We start from the raw sequence: 19849 nt of genomic DNA, 5'->3' as shown, positions 1-19849 counted from the left end.
TTAACACCAAGTCATTAAACAAACAGGGGAACAAGGCCGTACATATTAAATACAACTTTTGAAAATGAGAGCTAGAGGTTACGAAATCTCTTCTACCTACAAGGCCACCCCAATTTTATGAAAACTTTAAAAAGTCTCAGCCTTAAAAACTTGCCAGCATATTTCCGTCGGACTGTACCAGTCAGATCCAATTCTTCAACAGTTCAACGCTGATAAAAAGTAGCTACTATACTGCCGGCTTCATAAATGCACAGCTAAGGAGATAAGAGATGCATACCATTGAGAAATTCAAAATATTACTTTAATTAGTGGATCTAGATTTATATCTAGGTACATTTTTTTGACATGTTTATATTTTCTTGTTACGTAGCTTTTCGTTTCTCATTCATATGTCTTTTGTTGACTGCGCCTTCAACTGGTTTGTCTTCAGAACAAACTAGAGCCATCTTTCACCGAGTACATATCTTAAAAAAGAGGAATTTCATTTTTTTCTAGATTAGTTTTTTCTTCTTCCTGCAGCCGTGAGGACTGAAGTCTCTACCTTACCCGTGCAGAAAAAAGAAGTCAATCCCGTCAAGTGAAAAGCTTGTAATCTTCATTTAAGCCTTTGCAAGTAAACACCGTACACTGTCCATCGTGGCAGCTCACATTTTTATACTATAGACCCTTTTGAAGAAGAGAGGTGAATTGACTGTATCCTCGCGGCCAACGTCCTCTGCAAGTCCCCTAGCACATCTTGACCTGTCGTTTCCCCATTCTTATCATATAAGAGTTGTTTAAAGGCTTCGTTTTCAATTAGGAGCATCATGTTTTTCAGAAAGTAACCTTCACAATAGGATTGTAGTTCAGGAACTCCAAGGAACTTTGGGAATAAAAAATACATTAGAATTTATATGAGAGAATTAGAAGTGTGGGTATTATAATTTAACAAAAACGACCAAAACCCCGGATCCTTAATCATAAATCTCCCAAGGATTACTTTTAACACTTGTACTAGATAAAGGTATGTGTCACCCACAACTCGAATCTCTTGACCAATATGGAGTATTACTGGTCTGTATTTGTCCTGGGCTTCTAAAATGTACACGTCCCGATAAAATTCCTTTAGGTAGCTTTAAGCAACCGGATAACAGAGTGAACACTTAAAGAACCAAAAAGAAGGTGAGCGGGGGACAGCACTGAGAAAAAGAGGAGACACAAAGGGACGCAATAGGGTAATAATGCAGGGACCAGATGTAATGGAGTCTTGTTCAATCTTCCGAAGGCTATACTCACATTCTATAAGAATATATAAGGCACATTGTAATCTGTGGCAAATGACAGGTAGATGATCTGGTGGGGGCAGGTGATCTCAGAAGAGAGGAGACAAAGGATACGATAACATAGATGGTAAAAAAATATACACTTTATATCAATAAAAAGCTCCAGAATGCACACATACAAGAAGTATATTCTTTAGAGCAGTAAAACAATGACAATGAAGTCGGGATCTCCCGAGTGCAGAGCGTCTCCTGTGATCGTCGGTCTGCTGGTGTTGCTTCCAGTTACGTTTGCCTGAAAACAATGGATGGATCTCTCTTGGTCCCCTCTCGGCGTCTCTACGATATTTTATATTTAGGTTAGTTTTGTATTTTTGTGAGCAATAATTATGTATTGAAGATTGCTGATTGATAGCTATGAGGTTATTCATTAATTGGTAGATATGATGTTATAGTCAATCAAGTGTGGTATAAATACATCTGTTCGAGTGGGAGGGAGATATGACTTCTGAGGAAGCTGATGCAACGAGACGCGTCAAGTCCCGGAACCCAGGGGGTGAGAAGCTGAGAGGAGTCAGAGAGATCAGTCCATTGTTTCCGGGGGGCTGTAACCGGCAGCAACACCAGCAGACCAACGATAACGGTAGACGCCAGCATCCACGAAGGTGGTGAGATCGCAGCAAGCTCTGTACTCGGGAGATCCCGACTTCATTGTCATTGTATTACTGCTCTAAAGAATATACTTCTTGTAGGTGCGCATTCTGAAGATTTTTATTGATATAAAGTGTATATGGTACTGTAGTCTTCTGAGATCACCTGCCCCCACCAGATCATCTACCGGTCATTTGCCACAGATTGCAATGTGCCTTATATATTCTTATAGAATGTGAGTATAGCCTTCGGAAGATTGAACAAGACTCCATTACATCTGGTTCCTGCATTATTACCCTATTGTGTCCTTTTGTGTTTCCTCTTTTGCTCCGTGCTGTCCCCCGCTCACCTTCTTTTTTTTGGATATTATTACATTAAAGCAAAACATTTTTTTCTTAAATGGAGTTTGGACATAATCAATGTATCAACTTAGGCTAAGGCCCCGCTCCCAGAGTCAGCGCACCTGCGCTGCTGACAGGCGGTGCGCTGAGATACACAGACCGCGATCTGCGGTCTGTAGGGAGCGGGAGCCGGAGCGGGAGGTGGGAGGTTTGATCGGGAGGTGGGCGGGAGGTGGGCGGTTTGACAGGGAGGGGGGGCGTGGCTTGAGCGGAGGGACCCGCTACTCTCCCCCCCCCCTCCCTCCACGGACTCGGGCTGGAGCTGGAAGGTAAGTTTAAACACACACACGCAGGCACTCATTCATACACACACACACACACGCGCACACACACACACACAGGCAGGCACTCACGCACTCATACACACACACACACACACAGACAGGCACTCACGCACTCAGACACATACACACACAGACAGGCACTCACGCACTCAGACACATACACACACAGACAGGCACTCAGACACACACACACAGAGAAAGGCACTCACCTGCTGTCACTCCACACTCCTCCCCGCTCCCCGAAGCCTCTCCTCCTCCCGCAGCCTCCCCTCCCCATTGGCTCACAGCCACACACGTCACGCGTCAACGCTAGGAAACACCATTCTCTGGTGTCTCCAGCGGCTGACGCGCTACAGCGTGTAGTCAGCTGTGCAGCCAGTGGGGACCGGGACCGGCTCGCGAGGATTCCCCTGCTGGTGGGGAACTCGCGACCCGCCGCCCGCGCCAACGAGCGCAGCGGGACGAGGCCTTACTTTGCCACAATTTTGGCTGCTTGGGAGTCTTGTATATCACAATGTGATTTGAGGGGGAGTTAGGGAAGGAGTTGATTATATCAGACAGATGTCGTAACCAAAATTCACTAAACTCCTAATCTCAAGCAACAACCCATATGGGAATCACCTCTGTGACAGTTTTCTTTGTGTGCATCAAAACTCGATTCTAGGTGTAATTCAGAATAAATATACCTGCCTAACACCCTGTCATGCATGAGAGCCAAGGGTAACAATTTTCTTACTTTTCTTACTTTTGATACAGATTCATGCAAAAATTATATCTTTTTTTTTTTTTTTACCTTTTATTTAATGACTTTGTAGTCATGATACACTCCAGGGCTATTAGTGGAAGGATCCTTTAAAGCAGCAGTTCAAGCAATATCCTACAAGTGTGTTTTATTTTTAAATAAATCCGTTCTGTATTATGAGAAAATAATTGTAGCATGTTTTAAAGACATTTTTAATGTTTCTAATGTAGGAAGCATTTCCAAAGTAAGATCCCTTCCCCTTCTGATAGGCTCTGGCGCCCCGCCCCCTCCCTAGCAGTGCACCCATTGTATCTAGTAACTGCCCAGTCAATCATATTCCAGAACTACATTTCCCATAATGCTGAATTTAATAACCCTGAGCAAAGCGATTGATTACAGGATAACAGATCGATCTGCAGCTTAGCTAATCACTTGTCAGTGTGCAGATTGTATTGATGCACATATTGAATGGGAATTTGTAATTTTTTTTGGAAACGGCAGCTTGAACTGCAGCTTTAACCAATTTCATTTGATATAATATATTTAATTGTGTGTGTGTGTGTTTATTGTATATTTAACCCCCGTCCAGTGCCTGTACACATGCGTGTTTTCATGTGGATTTTCATTAAATATATGCTTTCTAATCACTTATTGAGATGCAATAAGGACAATACCCTTTTGGCAAATGTATAATCTGTGTTATGTTTACCTTGGCATGGTTGTAAATATCCACACAGTTCTCCGTGTTAATACTCTTTGCACAGATGATCTCACAGTGACGTTGCAAAGCTTCAAGGTGAAAAAATTTGGCAGCAGACAACAGCTGGAAAAAAACCCCCCACAAAAAGAAACATAGTTGAAAGATTATTTCACCTATTTTGTGCACAAATATTCAGGCAATTAAACTAAACAGTCTAAGGGGCATATGCAATATCTGCCCATCGACTTCAAAAGGGAATTTCGGACAAAAATGGTCCAATTGGGCACTTTGGCTGATAGAATAAGCCCCTAAATGTTTCATCTCCTTATTTTGCACACGCAATAATAATTAGGAAATTGGCATTTCAGCACAGACCCCCTCGTCCCCACCCTCCCACCATAGGGTTGTCAGATGGCTTCTCCAAAAATACTGGTCCCAATGGTGAAAGGTATGACACGCTCGAGACACACACACCCCTCACCTCTCTCCGCTCCATGCTGTTTCCTCCTCTCCTTGGACCCACCCCCAGGCTCCTGACAACTCCTCCTGATTGGCTGCATTGCCCAGCAGCAGCCAATCAGGATGGAGGAAGATGCCCAGCCCCCTAGCAGCAGCCCTGCTCTCTCCCTGCACGGGGAAACCCTGTGGCCCCCCAAGCCGGTCAGATCACTATGTCCAGACAGGTAATACCGGACACATACATGTCCAGTATTACCTCTAATTTTTTACTGGACAGCGTATTCAAATACAGGACAATCCGGTTCAATACTGGCCACCTGGCAACCCTACCCCAGCAACCAGCAAAAATGTTGACTGAATAAGTCTGTGAACATATCATTTACTCAAGACTTCCTCTAAACACATCTTACCTCCATGATTTCATTACTTTTAATGAGAAGTGACTCTGTGCCTCCATAGTATAGGTACTGCATGACCAACTAGAAGACAATAGAAATAAACATTGTAGTAACAACATTGACATTTGTCAGATTTTCTCTTTACACTAATCTGGGTACATTTCCCTTTACCTGTAAGCATCTCCCAGCAAGCTGTATATCACCAGAATCTAAGTTCTCTGCTCTTAGGCTCAGTGCTTATCAACATTAACCTCTCGTTTGTGTATTTGCTAAATGTCTTACATTTGCTTTTAGGATTAAAATAATTAGATGGCAATTGCAAGCGTGCACCATCCTATAGTTTAAAGGAGTATTAAAATGCTGAATTAACAGAATGGCAGTGGAACTACATTAAGATTGTAAAATTGTCCTAAACGAGCATGTAGAAGATATTCTGCAGTGAGAAGCCAGACACACCACTTTAGATTGCACGGGAGTGGATTTATTGCTTATTGCAAACACAAAGTCATTGCCAACATTTCGATCCTCATGGCACCATCATCAGGGCTGCAATGAGGAACCGGCAATCGCAAGCCTACAAAAGTACTCTATCCCTTGCCTGACAGTCACCAGGGAAGGTGGAGGATACTTATGGAGGGTTGCTATTGGCTTTTCCTTATTGAAGCCCTGATGAAGGTTCCAAGAGGACCAAAACGTTGGCGATGCCTTTGATGTATCTTTGCAACTTGAAATAAATCATCTGTAGTGCATTTTAAAGTGGTGTGCTTGGGTTCCCACTATGTCTTCTACCTGTTCTTTGCTATGAGTGGTGACTCCAACAGCAGCCGTTTGGCACTTGCCCTAACTATGTGTTTGAATAATTAACATTGTTTTCATTTGGGTTGTGCATCATTCCACTTTTATACTTTTCCCCCCCAAAGAAGCATACATGGATGAACATGATTTTGGGAGATAGTTTTATAACTTCTCTACATTATTTCAAGGGAAACATCTGGAAAAATTAGTAGTATTACAGCAAATAACGGAGTATACAGTATTAAAAATCTGTGTTACGGCATCTAATAAAGTGCAGTGATTACATAGTACATTGAGTGCATAATAATATCAAATATCAAATTTACAAACTTTTAAAACCATCTGTCAAATCTTTTGAATACTACCACATTAAATAATATTTGCATGCGTCATGTACTTGTACCTGAAAGATATGATACTTCACATAATTGATCTCAATGCAGCTGTTTTCTGTAGAAGGTTTGTTGGTAAGAAGCGCTTTAAACCTGAAATAAAAACAGGAAATTACAAAATACATGAAAACATGAAGAAGGTAAGTAGTAAGAAGAATGAATTAAATAGAAAGCATTTACCAACAAATAACTAATATAAAAAAATACACCAAGTCTGAAGTGGCATAATCTTTTCTGGGTAACAATTAGCATCAAAGATAGGAAACGGTTTATACATTTAGCGCATGCGCAAGCAGAAAATGGAGCAAAGCATCAAAACAAACTTCTATCCACATGTGCTTTACACTGATATATCATCGACTTCAGGGCTGGTTTCCTATAGTCTCCTGGCTGTAAATCCAGTACCAAAGAAATGCTTCTGATTTATCAAACGGAAAACTCCTATTTCTTTCTGGGGTGCTTTTGTTTGCACTGGGTTTGCTCCACTTTTGAAGTTAGGAGACTTTAAGAACTAGACCCCATAGTATTGCAAAAAGTGAGAAAAGTAACTGAAAAAAGCCACAGAACGAACATTATCAAACGTCTTCTATATTTGTGATATTGAAGGGACAGGGGAGTAAATCCCCAAACAACTAGTGCTCTAGAGTGTATGGACATTATTATTCTAATTTTACAGAGATTATTATTTTATGGAAACTAAAAAAAATGAGTACAATCCAAAATAAAATAGCTTAAACCTGAAAACGCGTTTGGTTTTGTTATACTAGGGATCTTCTTACCACTGACCTTTTATCTGGCTACTTATCTTGGTCAAATTGAAGGATTATTTGGAGTAGCATGTTACTGTTGAAATCAGAGGAGAATTGGGGATTGTGGTACAGTATCTTCTATTGGATTATTCACATTATTTCTGGATACTGCATTGCTAAAACTAGTCTACATTATGTACTGCTTCTGGAACGTGCCACAGCATGCGAGCACAACGCTGATTGCTGACAACCTGAGTGGACCAGAAATGTGCAAGATGCTACTATATTGTGCAACATTAAAATATCAAGTTGGTCAGTGTCAGTTGATATTGTACCAAACACTGCTACAATCCCACCAGTGGTACTAATGACAGCTTTATCTGTTAGATTCTCTGTTTGATGTAAGGCAGGGTTCTCAACTCAAGTCCTCAAGACCACCCCCCCCCCCCCCCCCGCCACCCCAACAGGGCAGGTTCTCGGGATATCTCGGCTTCAGCACAGGTGGCTCAATCAGTCCACATTTTAGTTCCTTCTTAACAAAAGGAAGAGCTTTTGCTTTTCATACTCTCTAAATCCAAGTGTCTGCTATGGCCATTGTGCTTTGTCTTGGCAAGTGTGAATAAAGAAGGTATTGGATGTATGAAAACGAAATCTAAATCCTATATGTTAAAAAAATTGACATCAATAAAACTTCCTTTCATTCAAATATTCAATTTACAGTAGATGTCAGTCTGCTTATTATCCGTACATACCTCGGAGATGCTGTAAATAATAATACTTTGTGTGCATAAAAGGGTCTTCCTTCCACAACAAAAGTGATATCTGACATTTCTTTATTGTTGAGAAAATGAGGATCTAAACATGAGTAAACAAGAAATAATTATTTAGGAAATGTCGAATATGTTTAAGTTAATGAAGAAACTATTATTCTATAGAATACTGTAGACATGAATAGTAACGTTCATTGATGCTTTAGTTGTAAACATTTTTTGTGTTTTAGACATGAATTTTGTGGTAATTTTTTTTTTTTAATGTTTTGTATTCGGGTTTGCAATTTTCTTTCAGTTTGGAGGGTGATGCTAAAATAACGTAATAAAGTATGAACAAATTAAAACAATTAGGAAACTAAAATGATGGTAATTGAAAACTTAAAATAATTGAAAACGATATCTCTATGCCAACCAATATCTGTGCCAGGTATAATGCAACGGGGTTACTCAAAATAAAACGGATTCACCTTATACCAGTAGAGAGGTGAGATTTTCGTACCTCTATACCAGGGGACCCAAACTCAGTCCTCAAGGGCCACAACAGGGCAGCTTTTATGGATATCCCTGCTTCAGCACAGATGGCTCAATCAGTGACTCAGTCGTCGACTGAGCCACCATACTCAAGCAGGGATATCCATAAAAGCTGTCCTGGTTGTGGCCCTTGAGGACTGAGTTTATGACCCCTGCTCTATACCAACCTAGTTTATACCCAATACAGGCGTAACGTAATGGTGCTAACTGAACTGGCACTGATTGGCTAGTACACAGCAGCGAGAAGAGAGCGATGCAAATAGCTATATATCAACCAGTCAACCCAATACCAGTGTAATGTAACGGTGTTAAAACATCTGCCAATTATTGCCCGGTATACTATTAACAAGTAGAGAAGACAAATAGTGCCAGGTCAGATGGTGGTATATCTTTGCTCATATATATATATATATATATATATATATATATATATATATATAAAATCAAAAAATAAATAGATGATACCGTTCTGTGGCTAACGAAATGCTTTTATTTGTGCAAGCTTTCGAGATACATGTATATATATATATGTATATATGTTACCAAAACATAAACTAAAAGGTTAATTAATGCACTCTTGTCTGCCTCTGCACTACTCATGCAGTCTCTCTGACATTCTTTCCTCTGCTGTCTTTCTGACCTCTCTCCATCCTCTGCTTTCTGTGACGTCTCTTTATTTATTAATAATAGAATACGCTAATATTATATTAGCTCATATTATTTTGTACCCATTATCACTGGGCTCCTTGCAGTGCTATTGCTATCTCCCTACTCACTGCAGGGTGCAGGCTGCAATGAGCATTGAGTAACACTACTCCCACCCGCCCTCTCTCTTCTGCCGCAGATGCCAAGCAGCGGCAGGGGAACGGGGACGCGTTTTTACAGGGAGAGGGAAATAGTGCGAGATCCAATCCAAGTGGGAATCCACAATGCGGTTTTGCTCTTTAATTGGCTCATACACGTAGATCTGGTTTGCGGTTTCGATTTACCCAGACAGCAATAGTCCGGGTACTTAGGTCCGGAGGTTCCCAGACCACTCGAAATTCGGGCGGTTCAGTTTAATCTTAGATTAACAGGGAAAGCTTTGCAGAGGACAGTCACAAAGGAGGCTGACACCAGAAGAATTTCCTTTGATATTATTTGCAGAATCCAAATTAAATTAGGGTCTGTATAACACATTTGAGCAACAGAACGAAATACTGTCGTATGTCTGCAAAGCGCATGCTATGTTCACAGCAGCACGTCAAGTTTGTACGACAATCACCTGATTAAGCCTGATTCTACATTCAAGCCAAGTTCACTAATGAGCTGTAGCTCTCCTGCTTAGGATCGCCTGCAATATTCGCTCCACCAGCTCTGAATAAGCAATTTGAAAATATAATACGCTATGTAATGTACACTTGTATAGTATAAGGTTTGTACCTTGAAGTGTAGCAAGAAATTGCCACACCAATATGTCTGTGTTATGTATTTAAAAAAAAAAATTACAGTTTAGTTTCTTACACGTTTGGGGACTAAAGTCAATTATTTAGTGTTGAAAATAAACGTTTTTTTTACATCAATACATTTTTTGAACCATTTTTCATTTTATAAGCAGGTGATGATTTTGAAAACTTTAAATGGGATCAGAATTCTCATACACACGCGTAAGTCGCATGCAACACATTGTTCTTTAGTGTTCTGAAGTGTAGCAATTTACAAAGAATTGAGTAAACAAGGGAACTGTGATAATTCCAGCACTGATTGGGAGACTTACCCAGTCTAGAAGTCTGTTTGCGTTTCATTTCTGTCAGCTTTGGAATAGGATAAGGTCCATAGCATTGGCTGAATATGACTGTTAATTGCTGACTGATGACTTCATTCTAAACATAATTAATAAAAAAAAACATACATTTTAATTTTTGATAAATATATATAAGAAAAACATTAGGCTTCTGAGGCTCAAAATATCACCTACTGCAGGGGTGCGCAAACTTTTCAGTCTTCACCCCCTGCCTGCACACCCTCCTGATCCCCCCTCCATACCTTGTCGTCTGCGTCACGTGCCGTCAACCCGCAGCATCATTTGATGCCGCGTTGCCATGGTGACACATCGCGATCCCTCGGCCTTGAGGAAGAGCGTGGGGCCACTGCAACTGCCGCGCCCCCCCTGGAAAATCTTGTGCCCCCCCACTTTGCGCATCCCTGACGTACAGTATGTATAATTATTTTTACTTAGCAAAAGCTCATTTACAACCAGCTCTCTAATGCAGGGGTGCGCAAACTGGGGCGTGGGAGATTTGTCTGGGGGGTGCGGGCAGTTGCCGAGGACCCGCACTCTTCCCCCAGGCATTTAAATTAAATGCCGGGGGATCGCGTGAGGCCTCTACAACAGGAAAACTTACCGCGATTCAGAAGCTGTGGCGGGTCTCCATGGCAATGCGGTGTCAAATGACGCTGCGGGGTAATGTGACGTGACGTCACAGGTGTCACATGACGCTGCGGGTCACCTGACCTGATGTCACATGACCCCGGAGCGTCATCTGACGTGCAGGCTTGCAGGAGGGGTGGGGTGTGTATCCAGAGCAGGCCAGAGAGGGGGGGGCAGCAGGAAAAGTTTGCGCTCCCCTGCTCTAATGCATCAGAAATATATTATTGAGATGTACGCAAGGAAATTAATTTTTTGTCTGATTGTTTTTTTTCATTGCTCATTAAGTATTAATGTTGTATCATGTGGCTGGAGAGGCAAATGTCAAACGTTAATAAAAAAAACGCTGAGAACATTATTAGTGTACAAAGAAAATCTCTAAAACAAAAACTGTGTGTGTTTTATAGAAAGAGAAGAAAGAAGATCCGGCGCCACTGCTAGTGACAAATCCAGGCTACTTCCGGGTTGAAGGAAAAAACTTTATTGGGACATCACACACACAAGGCTACACCACGATCTCTCCCTCAACGCGTTTCACGCTATGGAACAGCGCTTCGTCTTGGGGAGATCGTGGTGTACAAAAAACAAAAATAGGAGCGCATGAAAATGAAACCAAAAGAAGCCAAAATGAATACATATATTTTTATCAAGGAAAATATTTCATCATACAAAAATACACATAATCCAACAATATATTAATAACCTTGTCTAAAATGACACAAATAAATTTTACCAGAGCCCAAGCCACATGAGGGATATAAACACCCAAATGCACAAACCCTAGTTGTAACAGGGAGGAGAGGTGCTAGGAAAGCAAAATGTTATAAATAAACAGACCTTAAGCACTAAAATTCTCCTTTGTGCTCCTCGTGGCAAGCAGGGCTCCAACAGCTGCACAAACTGACCGTCGTCACGGCCGTGCGTCGCTGCGTAATGACGTCACCAACGCATTTCGTGTCACATGACACTTCATCAGGGCTTGGCCATAGACACTCAGAGAGGCACTAATATACCTCCCCTGGCTCCTATATTAACCAATAGGGAACCATGTCTTATTGCAGGCTGTGGTGTAGCCTTGTGTGTGTGTGATGTCCCAATAAAGTTTTTTCCTTCAACCCGGAAGTAGCCTGCATTTGTCACTAGCAGTGACGCCGGATCTCCTTTCTTCTATTCATTCTCTCTGAAGGCTGCATGCTGGCAAACGGAAGACAGAGGAGAGCAGGACCCAGATCGGAGAGCACATAGTGGAAAGGGATTTCCCTCCCAGCCCTGATTAAAGCTGCAGTTCAAACTTTTTATTTTTTTTTTAAAAATTTTTTTTACTTCAATATTTTCATGTGGGCAATCTCTAATTACCTAAAGAACAGTATAGCTGCAGGTCAATTCGTTCTCCATGTATTGATAGGCGAAATTTGGTGACATAATTAGAGCTGGCATATGTTTTTATTTGCTTCTGTCAGTCAGTGGAAGCTCATGAATATTCATGAGCACTCCTGCACTGACATGTGCTAGAGGGAGGGCAGGGCTGACAAAGGGGTGTGCCAGAGCTTGTGACAGGGCATGAAGGGGCAGTGCCTTAGTAAATGGTTGTTAAAAGAGAATACAAGAAAATTGGTCTTTCAAAGTTGTTTTTTTAAAAACAGAAAATGCTAAAAGTATTTTTTCTTAATACAGAACTGATTTATTAAAAAAAACACACATGCAGGATATTGACTGAACTGCAGCTTTAACTTAGGGGTCTTTATCTGCATCACCCATTCCGTTTTCAAGTGACTCATTGACACCCAAGGGTGCAGGGACTATCTATTGAAGCGCAGGACAGTTTCTCCACATGTGTTTTATAGAAAGCCTCTTCTAAGCACAATTACTTGTATTAGTTAGGTACATATATATTCATGTTTGTGAATTAGAACTGATTTACACCCATTTAGCATTCGGTATTAAATTTAGCCATGTGTGGTATTTCACACTTTACGCAAACTCAATAGTTATAAACAGCTTATTCATATCAGTAGTAATACATAATGTTAGCCATTGCCATTAATCCCTTTTCATGAATAATAACAATAACACAAGTTTTGGGTTTTGCCATGCATTTTTACTACTATATATATTTTGTTGTGAATTGTCATTCAAATTCCAGACCAAGGCTTGTGGGTTATTTTCCAACTTTTGTTGTACTTTTATCACCAGCTGTCTCTTTATTACATTTACAGCCTAAATAAACTTTTTAGTTTTCAAACTCACTGAAGCAATAAAATCTTTCAGCCATTGTCAAGCTCGCAAATACTTAAAACTCCTTTTAGGCATCTCTCTCATGAGGTTCTCTGGTGTAATTCTCTTTGTTAGCTGTAGTAAAATTGATTAAATTTCACTCCAGAGTACTAGTCCTAGCTAGCCGAGTAGCACTTATAATTAAAAACAAATCAACATCTTGAAAAAGCGTTCGGGTCGGTAGAAATGGACTGCAGTAGAAAGTTGCATTACAAAGCTTGTTATCTTTAAGGTAAAGGAAGGCTTTCCCTCTGTAGACCAAAATGAAATGAGGTGAAGAATAAAAGGCCTCCTCAGACTTGTGCTGGGAAAACTGCCAAAGTTTAAGTTGGAAAGTCTGCTTAAATCACTGAACTCTAGAAAACCCATAACTAGGAAGAAGGTTACCCCCTGGAGGTGATAAATGTGGAGATTGTAGGAATGACGGAACCTCAGTCATAAATAAGGACAGTCAAGTACGTTCCATGAAAATGTGTTTAAGTCATATGTAATCAAATTAAATCTGTGTTGGAAGTGTAAAAAAATTGCTATGCAACTTTAAAATACAAGGAAGAACAGAAGGTTTCAATGAACAGCTCAATGCAGGAAAATTTACAGCATGATAGCTGATGATAACCATACCTTGCTGGCTTTCAGTATTTCAAACATTAGAGGCAACCCTTGTGTAATCAGCTCCTCTGTATATTCTTCCTCTTGAATAGACTTGAATTCTTTTAACAAGCATTGGATCAGAGGTCTTCTGTGTTGGTGAAAGGAAATTCTCAGAGACTCCAACCATGTATGTAGGGTCCATGGAACACCTAGGGAACAAAATAAAGTTATTTTGGAATTAGCAAATCATTTATTCATTTTTTTACGTAGTTAAAGTTCTAGTAGACTTGTTGGCCCTGGAGAAAAGCAGTTTTGTTGGAGGCTGCGATGCCATTTAATTGACAAACAGAGTCCTTCATAGATTCAATTATAGTGTACAGAGCTTTCAAAATGCCATAGGTTTCTTCTTCAAGTGTACAGTGGCAGAACAGTTAGAAGGAAACAAATATGGTAAGATTAAGTTTATTTTCCGTTATTTAAAACTGCCTCAGTTTTCCTTCTGTCAATTTGACAAACAGGAATACAACATTTGTTGACATATAAAATACATGATATTTGTTAGATACGCTATTGTATTATCTGTATATCCTTGTCTTTAATAACTGATGGACTGTGGTGTTCTTACACTCTATAATACAACAGTTGGTTTCATACTTTTAACAGATCTGATCAGTACGACACTCACCGTACACAAAGGTGATGATAACACTACGATACTTGAACCCCTGCTGTCTGTGCCGAGTGAAATAATGCCATGTAAGCCTGTGTCCATTTAATTCGCAATGAATTATGGGAGTCACGCGCTACTCTAAACCATTGTTCCCTAACTGGCCAAATACCAGATGGAAACATCGAGTACCGTTTCCACTAGCATAATAATGAAGCTAATGCAGGTGATACATTTTATTTGTGCCCTACCAGCTAATGTAAAACAAATCAGAAATTACTGTGGACTTATGTTCTAAATGTGTGAATATATCTTATCTATTTGAACTCTGTAACATATGTATAAATTGTATCCAGTAAACATTGTTAATATAGGTTCTGGTTCTTTTCTGATTGGCAAAAGTTCTATAACAGAGTATAACCAACTGACCTAAGCTCCTTATGTCAATAGTTACATCCACATATCCATGTTCAGCACTGTGATACATTGCTTCTTTTAGCGCCTTTAGCTTGGCTTTGCTGTTGCGGCTTGGGCACAATGGAGTGGGGGCTGTCTCAGTCAGGTCTGTTCCCTCCGCTAACATCTCCTCCAAGGACAGTATATCCCGCTTCTCTTTCTCAGGCTGGGACAGCAGCTTGCGAAATACGTTCCTGAAAAACATGCCACGTACATGTTAAAAATGGGAAGCCAAATAATATGAGCACATGTAACTTTTCAGTGCATGATCATTACCTGACAGGGTCCTCCATTATGTAGGAGCTGATAGCCACCCCCCCTTTGAACTTTTGCCTCTTATCCCTAACTAATTTAACCTATTTTCTGCAGGAAGGGCCAGCAAAACATGACTATAATTCTTACCGTTTATTATAAAGTACCAGCATATTTTGCAGCACTGTACTGATTGAGTCACCTGTGCTGAAGCAGGGATATCCTGAGAACCTGACCTGTTGGTAGCTCTTGAGGACTGGAGTTGGATACCCCTGGTATAGAGTCAGAGTGCATTACTTGTCCCTTAGTAAAAGTAGGGATTAATGTGACATCTTTTACACTCAACAGTTTAGTAGTCGGCTACTCCTCCCAATTCATTTTGCTCCTTGACTGTGTTAATATTACTCCTAGGCGCCTAATTCGCTACTTAGATTTGGTTTCCATCTGCCTTTGCTCCTGTAAAGGAGTAGCGCTCCGAAGACAATGTTAAAAATACAACCACTGTCATTTAAAAAAGCATGCAAGTGTTTCCCAGTCTACCTGTGTCCGTGTGCAGCAGCCTGGCTGAAAGAGTTCATATCTCCTTGAGGGGCCGTGGATATCCCATTTCTGTACATTGTACCTATCATGGGATCTGTCCCGCGTTCCAGCAGCAAAGTCACAAGCTCAAAGTTTCCTGCAACCAGAAATTAAAAAAAAAAAGAAGATGTTTGATATTTTATTTTGCCTTATTATTACAATTTTTATCATTTGAAGTGGCAGTTCATACGAACAATACAGTGACAATACACCCATCCACAGAAAGCGGTATATTAGATTAAAATTAATTGTTATCATCCAGGTTACCAATTCTTCAGTATATATGAAGAAGTCCATATTTAGAATATTAAATAGAAATATTCAGACATGTCTATTCATATTCAGAATGGAAACTGTATCAACCTTAATGCAGCTACGTGTCCAATCACACATTGTAGATTGTGATTTTCGTTGGATAGGATTTCTTTTACTGTATGTCTGTTGATCTTATCATTGTATTGTATCAATGTAATGTAATATCACTATTTTTGACATTGCCTGTCATTTAAAACTGTAAATAAGTCTTCAATATAAAAAATAATTACAATGATAACAGAATAAAAACTAATGTTATTAATAACCACCTAAAGATAATTGTCATCACTTTTACTGTGTCCACTCATACAGCCAGTGATATCCTGAACTGAAGTAGCGCTAACGAAACCACCTGCATGATTTAGTAAACGTGGTCACTGGACTCTTGTTAGATCACTGTCTTTGTCCTTTCCGTCAACGATTCCTACATCAAATATGAAAGTCTGCCCTTGCAAATGCAAGTTTCCTCTGCACCTCTTCTACTGTAGGTGACATAATCATTTGTGATGTTCTACAAGATGCACCGTAGTGCCAGGTGTGTGTAGTGATACCCATGTCCATATACAGCATACTGTATCACAGCAGGTTCATTTGCACTGGAAGGTGACCCAGAATATTCACTCCTTACTATATGGTAACAATCTGATATACTTGCCTGCAGCTGCGGCCAATTGTAATGGAGTTTCTGAATAGTTTTCCTCTCCCGATTCTAAAGATCCTTCTACATTTGCTCCTGCGTCCAACAGTAACTACACAGGAAAGCACACACTTACTCAAAATAAAGTCAGGGGTAATGAATCCAAAAAAACTATTAACAAGGTAAAATGACGCAAGTCTGCATTATTATTTTAATTCCCTGCAGGGAAGGGGGCACAGGTCTCTCAGTAGGCATGAACTAAGTATTAACCTTTACCCGATTTAAAAGTATTTGTTTAAATACATATACACTAAAAATGGACACCAGGGGAGATTCACTAAGCGCCAATATGGGGGTATCGCAACCCAATATGGCATTAACTGACATTAAAGTCAATGGGCAGTTAACGCCAAATTAGTTACGATACCCATAGTGAATCTTAGCCCAAATATCCCTACACCAACAGAGTCACTTACCAACCCTACACTACACCTACTCCTCCCCTTACATGATACATGATACTTAGGCTCAGATTCATTAAGCTCTATTTCCCTATTTAAGCATAACACTATTAAATTAAAGGAAATAGCGGGGCGTTAAACATGTTTTACTTCCATAAAAAGCATGGCGTTATTTTTAACGCCTTTTATTCTAAATTGTATGCAAATGAGCTCATCACAGCCTACATTGTATTCCTCCCATATTCACTGAGCCCGAGTTAACACTGGGACATAACGTAGCATTATTTAAGTAATACCCAACTCTGGCGTTGGGAGGCGGACAGGGGGAGAGATGAACGAGGGGGGATATGGTGGAGAAGGGCACCATAGGGAGAGGGGAACAGAAGTCATGGAGTGAGGGGGCGACTAATTTAGGAGGGGGTACACTGACTTATTTACCATCAAATAAATTACCCTTCTGTGTGTGGGGAGATACCTGTGACCACACCTGAACAAACCTGAGATACTTCTCACTTTCCCCCCTTCTCTCTCTTCTCCCCCCATAGCAAACATCTATTTCAGTGTCTGGATAGGGGTAGTGCCAAGACTTAAATAATGTCACCAGTGGCTGATTTACAAAAACGCCGCCCATAGGCACTTACCTGGTGCTACGCTCCTCCGTGCTGCTCTCCTCCTTCTGCAGCGTCAAACAACGCTGCGACGTCACATGGCATTGTGTTACCACGGTAACGTGATTCACACGGCATTGCATTGTCATGGCAACACAACGCCGGGTGACGTCGCAGCATCATTTGACGCTGAAGGAGGAGGAGGGGGGGGCGACACAAAGGAGGAGCACGGCACAACGGAGAAGGTAAGAACTTTACAGAGGTCCAGCTCTTTCCCTGGCAATCAGTGGGGAAGAGGGCAGAGCCTCTGTATATTGGGGGGGGGGAGGGAATAATAATTTGCCACCCTAGGCCCGGCCTAAGGGGAAATCCACCACTGAATGTCATGTTATTTGAATATAATGCAGCGTTACCCTGAAATAACATGACGATAACCCCATTCTACCTAGCTCAATTATTTCTGCTATTTGTGCATAGAATTACCTTATCAATAAGGCGTTAACTCAGGGAAAATAACGGCCGTTTCTCTTTTTTGTCCTGATTTAAAGACGCCTAGTGAATCTAGGCCTTAGATTGTAAAATCTCTTCTCCCTTTCCTATTATATAATAATCCCTGTCTGTCTTTTTTGTAAATAATAATATAGTTTGTATTTGTATAGCGCTGCTAGTTTTACGTAGCGCTTTACAGAGACATTTTGCAGACACAGGTCCCTGCCAATCAATAGATGTTTTTGGTGCCTGAGGCACAGGGAGATAAAGTGACTTGCCCAAGGTCACAAGGAGCCGACACCGGGAATTTAACCAGGTTCCCTGCTTCAACCTCAGTGCCAGCCAGTGTCTTTACGCACTGAGCCGCTCCTTCTCTTAAAGTGTAAAGTGTTGTGTACATTGTTGGTGTTATATAAGAAAATATATACGTACATTGCAAAGTGGTAATAACTCTCACTGGAACAGGTGAACCCTGTTGGAACTTGTACTTATAAAATGATAGGTTCAGCGGGTGTGTTAGTCAATAAAACGATGAATGTTACCTGCACTACAGGAATGTGCCCTTGCAGGACAGCGAACGTCAGTGCTGTCCAGTGACGGGTCTCAGGGTGGACAGATGGAAACTTGTGTGCTGTGCTGGGGACCTGCACAAAATAAAGAAGATAATATGGTCATACGTGAATTATTAAATAACTTAACAGCTTCCTTTTGATTTCTTTGTAAAGAACACGATGATAATGACGTAAAATATTTTCTGTGACACTCTTTTAAAATCTATGAGACTATGGCTGCGCTTATAGTGCCTGGCGACGGCGACGTCGCTCCAAAACAAATACATTGACTCCGTCGCAAGCGCCTATAGTAAGCGCGGTGGCGGCGGCGACGGAGCGACCAAAAATTTTGAAGCCGGGTAAATTTCATTTTTTAGAGACAGTCGCCACATGTGACTGTCTCTAAACCAATCAGAGAGCGCTGCCCGCCCCCTTCGTGACGTCACTGGCCTTGTCGCCAGCAACGTCGCTTAAAACTAAAATATAACTTTCGCTAGTGGCGACGGGTGACGTCATCGGTCGCGTCTCCGTCTCCCGGCACTATAAGCACGGCCTTATCTAGATATTATATATTAGATATTAAATATCTAGATATTAGACTTATCTAAGCATATGAAAATATTCGGAACATATAAAGATAAAGCGTTGTCTTTCAATCAAAGTCACAATCCGCGATACCATATTTTTTTTTTACATACCATATTTGGATATGTGATGTAAGGTTTCTGTGAGAAATGGATATAGAGACATTTTAAAAAAAAAATGAAATAACCTGACAAGGAATATCTATAATTGAGTACCACAGCCATTTAAAGCAGCGATACAACCTATTTGACATTTTTATTTTTTTAAGAATTTGAACGGTAAGGTTCTCCGGAGCTGAACCAAGCTATTTTTACCTTAGTGGACTCCCTACTACCGGTTTAGTTGCCGGAGTTCCTTCCTGGATGTTTACTAAATGGAGTGCATGGTCAGCCAATGGGTGCACACACGCCAGCCCTCCGATGATATTGCGCCTTCCTATTGGCCCGCAAGACCCACAGGATTTGGCATTTCCTTAGTGGGAGTTGAAACACGAGCAACTAAACCGGTAAGTACCTTGAGCGCTCTGGAGCTAGAAAATAGTTTGGTTCAACTCTGGAGGACCCTCAGGTTCTAATGTAAAAATATCAATATACATTAAAAAAAGGTAGGCAGGATTGTTACTGTAACTGGTAGAGCATTTTGATCCAGATATGCCAAAATGGTATTAAATCTTAGTGCAACTACGGCTTAGTAAATTTGGGCCTTTACTGGATATTAAGATCACTTTTAAAACACTTGAAAAATGATGTCCTCTACTTTTTTTGGTTTCCAATTGATTGTAATACTGATATTGAACAAATAATGACTATGGGCAGTTGTGAAGCTGTTTAAAGGCTGACTGGGAGC

The 19849-nt window shown here is 40.7% G+C and overlaps 1 protein-coding gene across 2 annotated transcripts in view; it reads right to left on the bottom strand.

Annotated features, from left to right (window-relative positions):
* Nucleotides 1-284: 284 nt before the first annotated feature.
* The window catches only part of ABTB3 (ankyrin repeat and BTB domain containing 3), a 182110-nt gene continuing 162545 nt past the window's right edge, over nt 285-19849 (bottom strand). For both annotated transcript variants that reach the window (XM_075602254.1, XM_075602253.1), the window contains 11 exons: nt 18410-18511; nt 16328-16421; nt 15319-15454; nt 14500-14720; nt 13434-13612; nt 9888-9993; nt 7583-7685; nt 6093-6174; nt 4907-4975; nt 4047-4160; nt 285-862 (listed from right to left, as the gene is read on the bottom strand). In XM_075602254.1, the coding sequence (XP_075458369.1) occupies nt 653-862; nt 4047-4160; nt 4907-4975; nt 6093-6174; nt 7583-7685; nt 9888-9993; nt 13434-13612; nt 14500-14720; nt 15319-15454; nt 16328-16421; nt 18410-18511 (1416 nt within the window). In that variant the 3' untranslated portion in view covers nt 285-652. The remainder of the gene's footprint in view (nt 863-4046; nt 4161-4906; nt 4976-6092; nt 6175-7582; nt 7686-9887; nt 9994-13433; nt 13613-14499; nt 14721-15318; nt 15455-16327; nt 16422-18409; nt 18512-19849) is intronic.

Source organism: Ascaphus truei, chromosome 5, assembly GCF_040206685.1.
Source record: "Ascaphus truei isolate aAscTru1 chromosome 5, aAscTru1.hap1, whole genome shotgun sequence".
Taxonomy (NCBI): Eukaryota; Metazoa; Chordata; class Amphibia; order Anura; family Ascaphidae; genus Ascaphus; species Ascaphus truei.
Note: the sequence above shows the minus strand (reverse complement) of the source record. Positions and strands in the feature narration are given on the sequence as shown.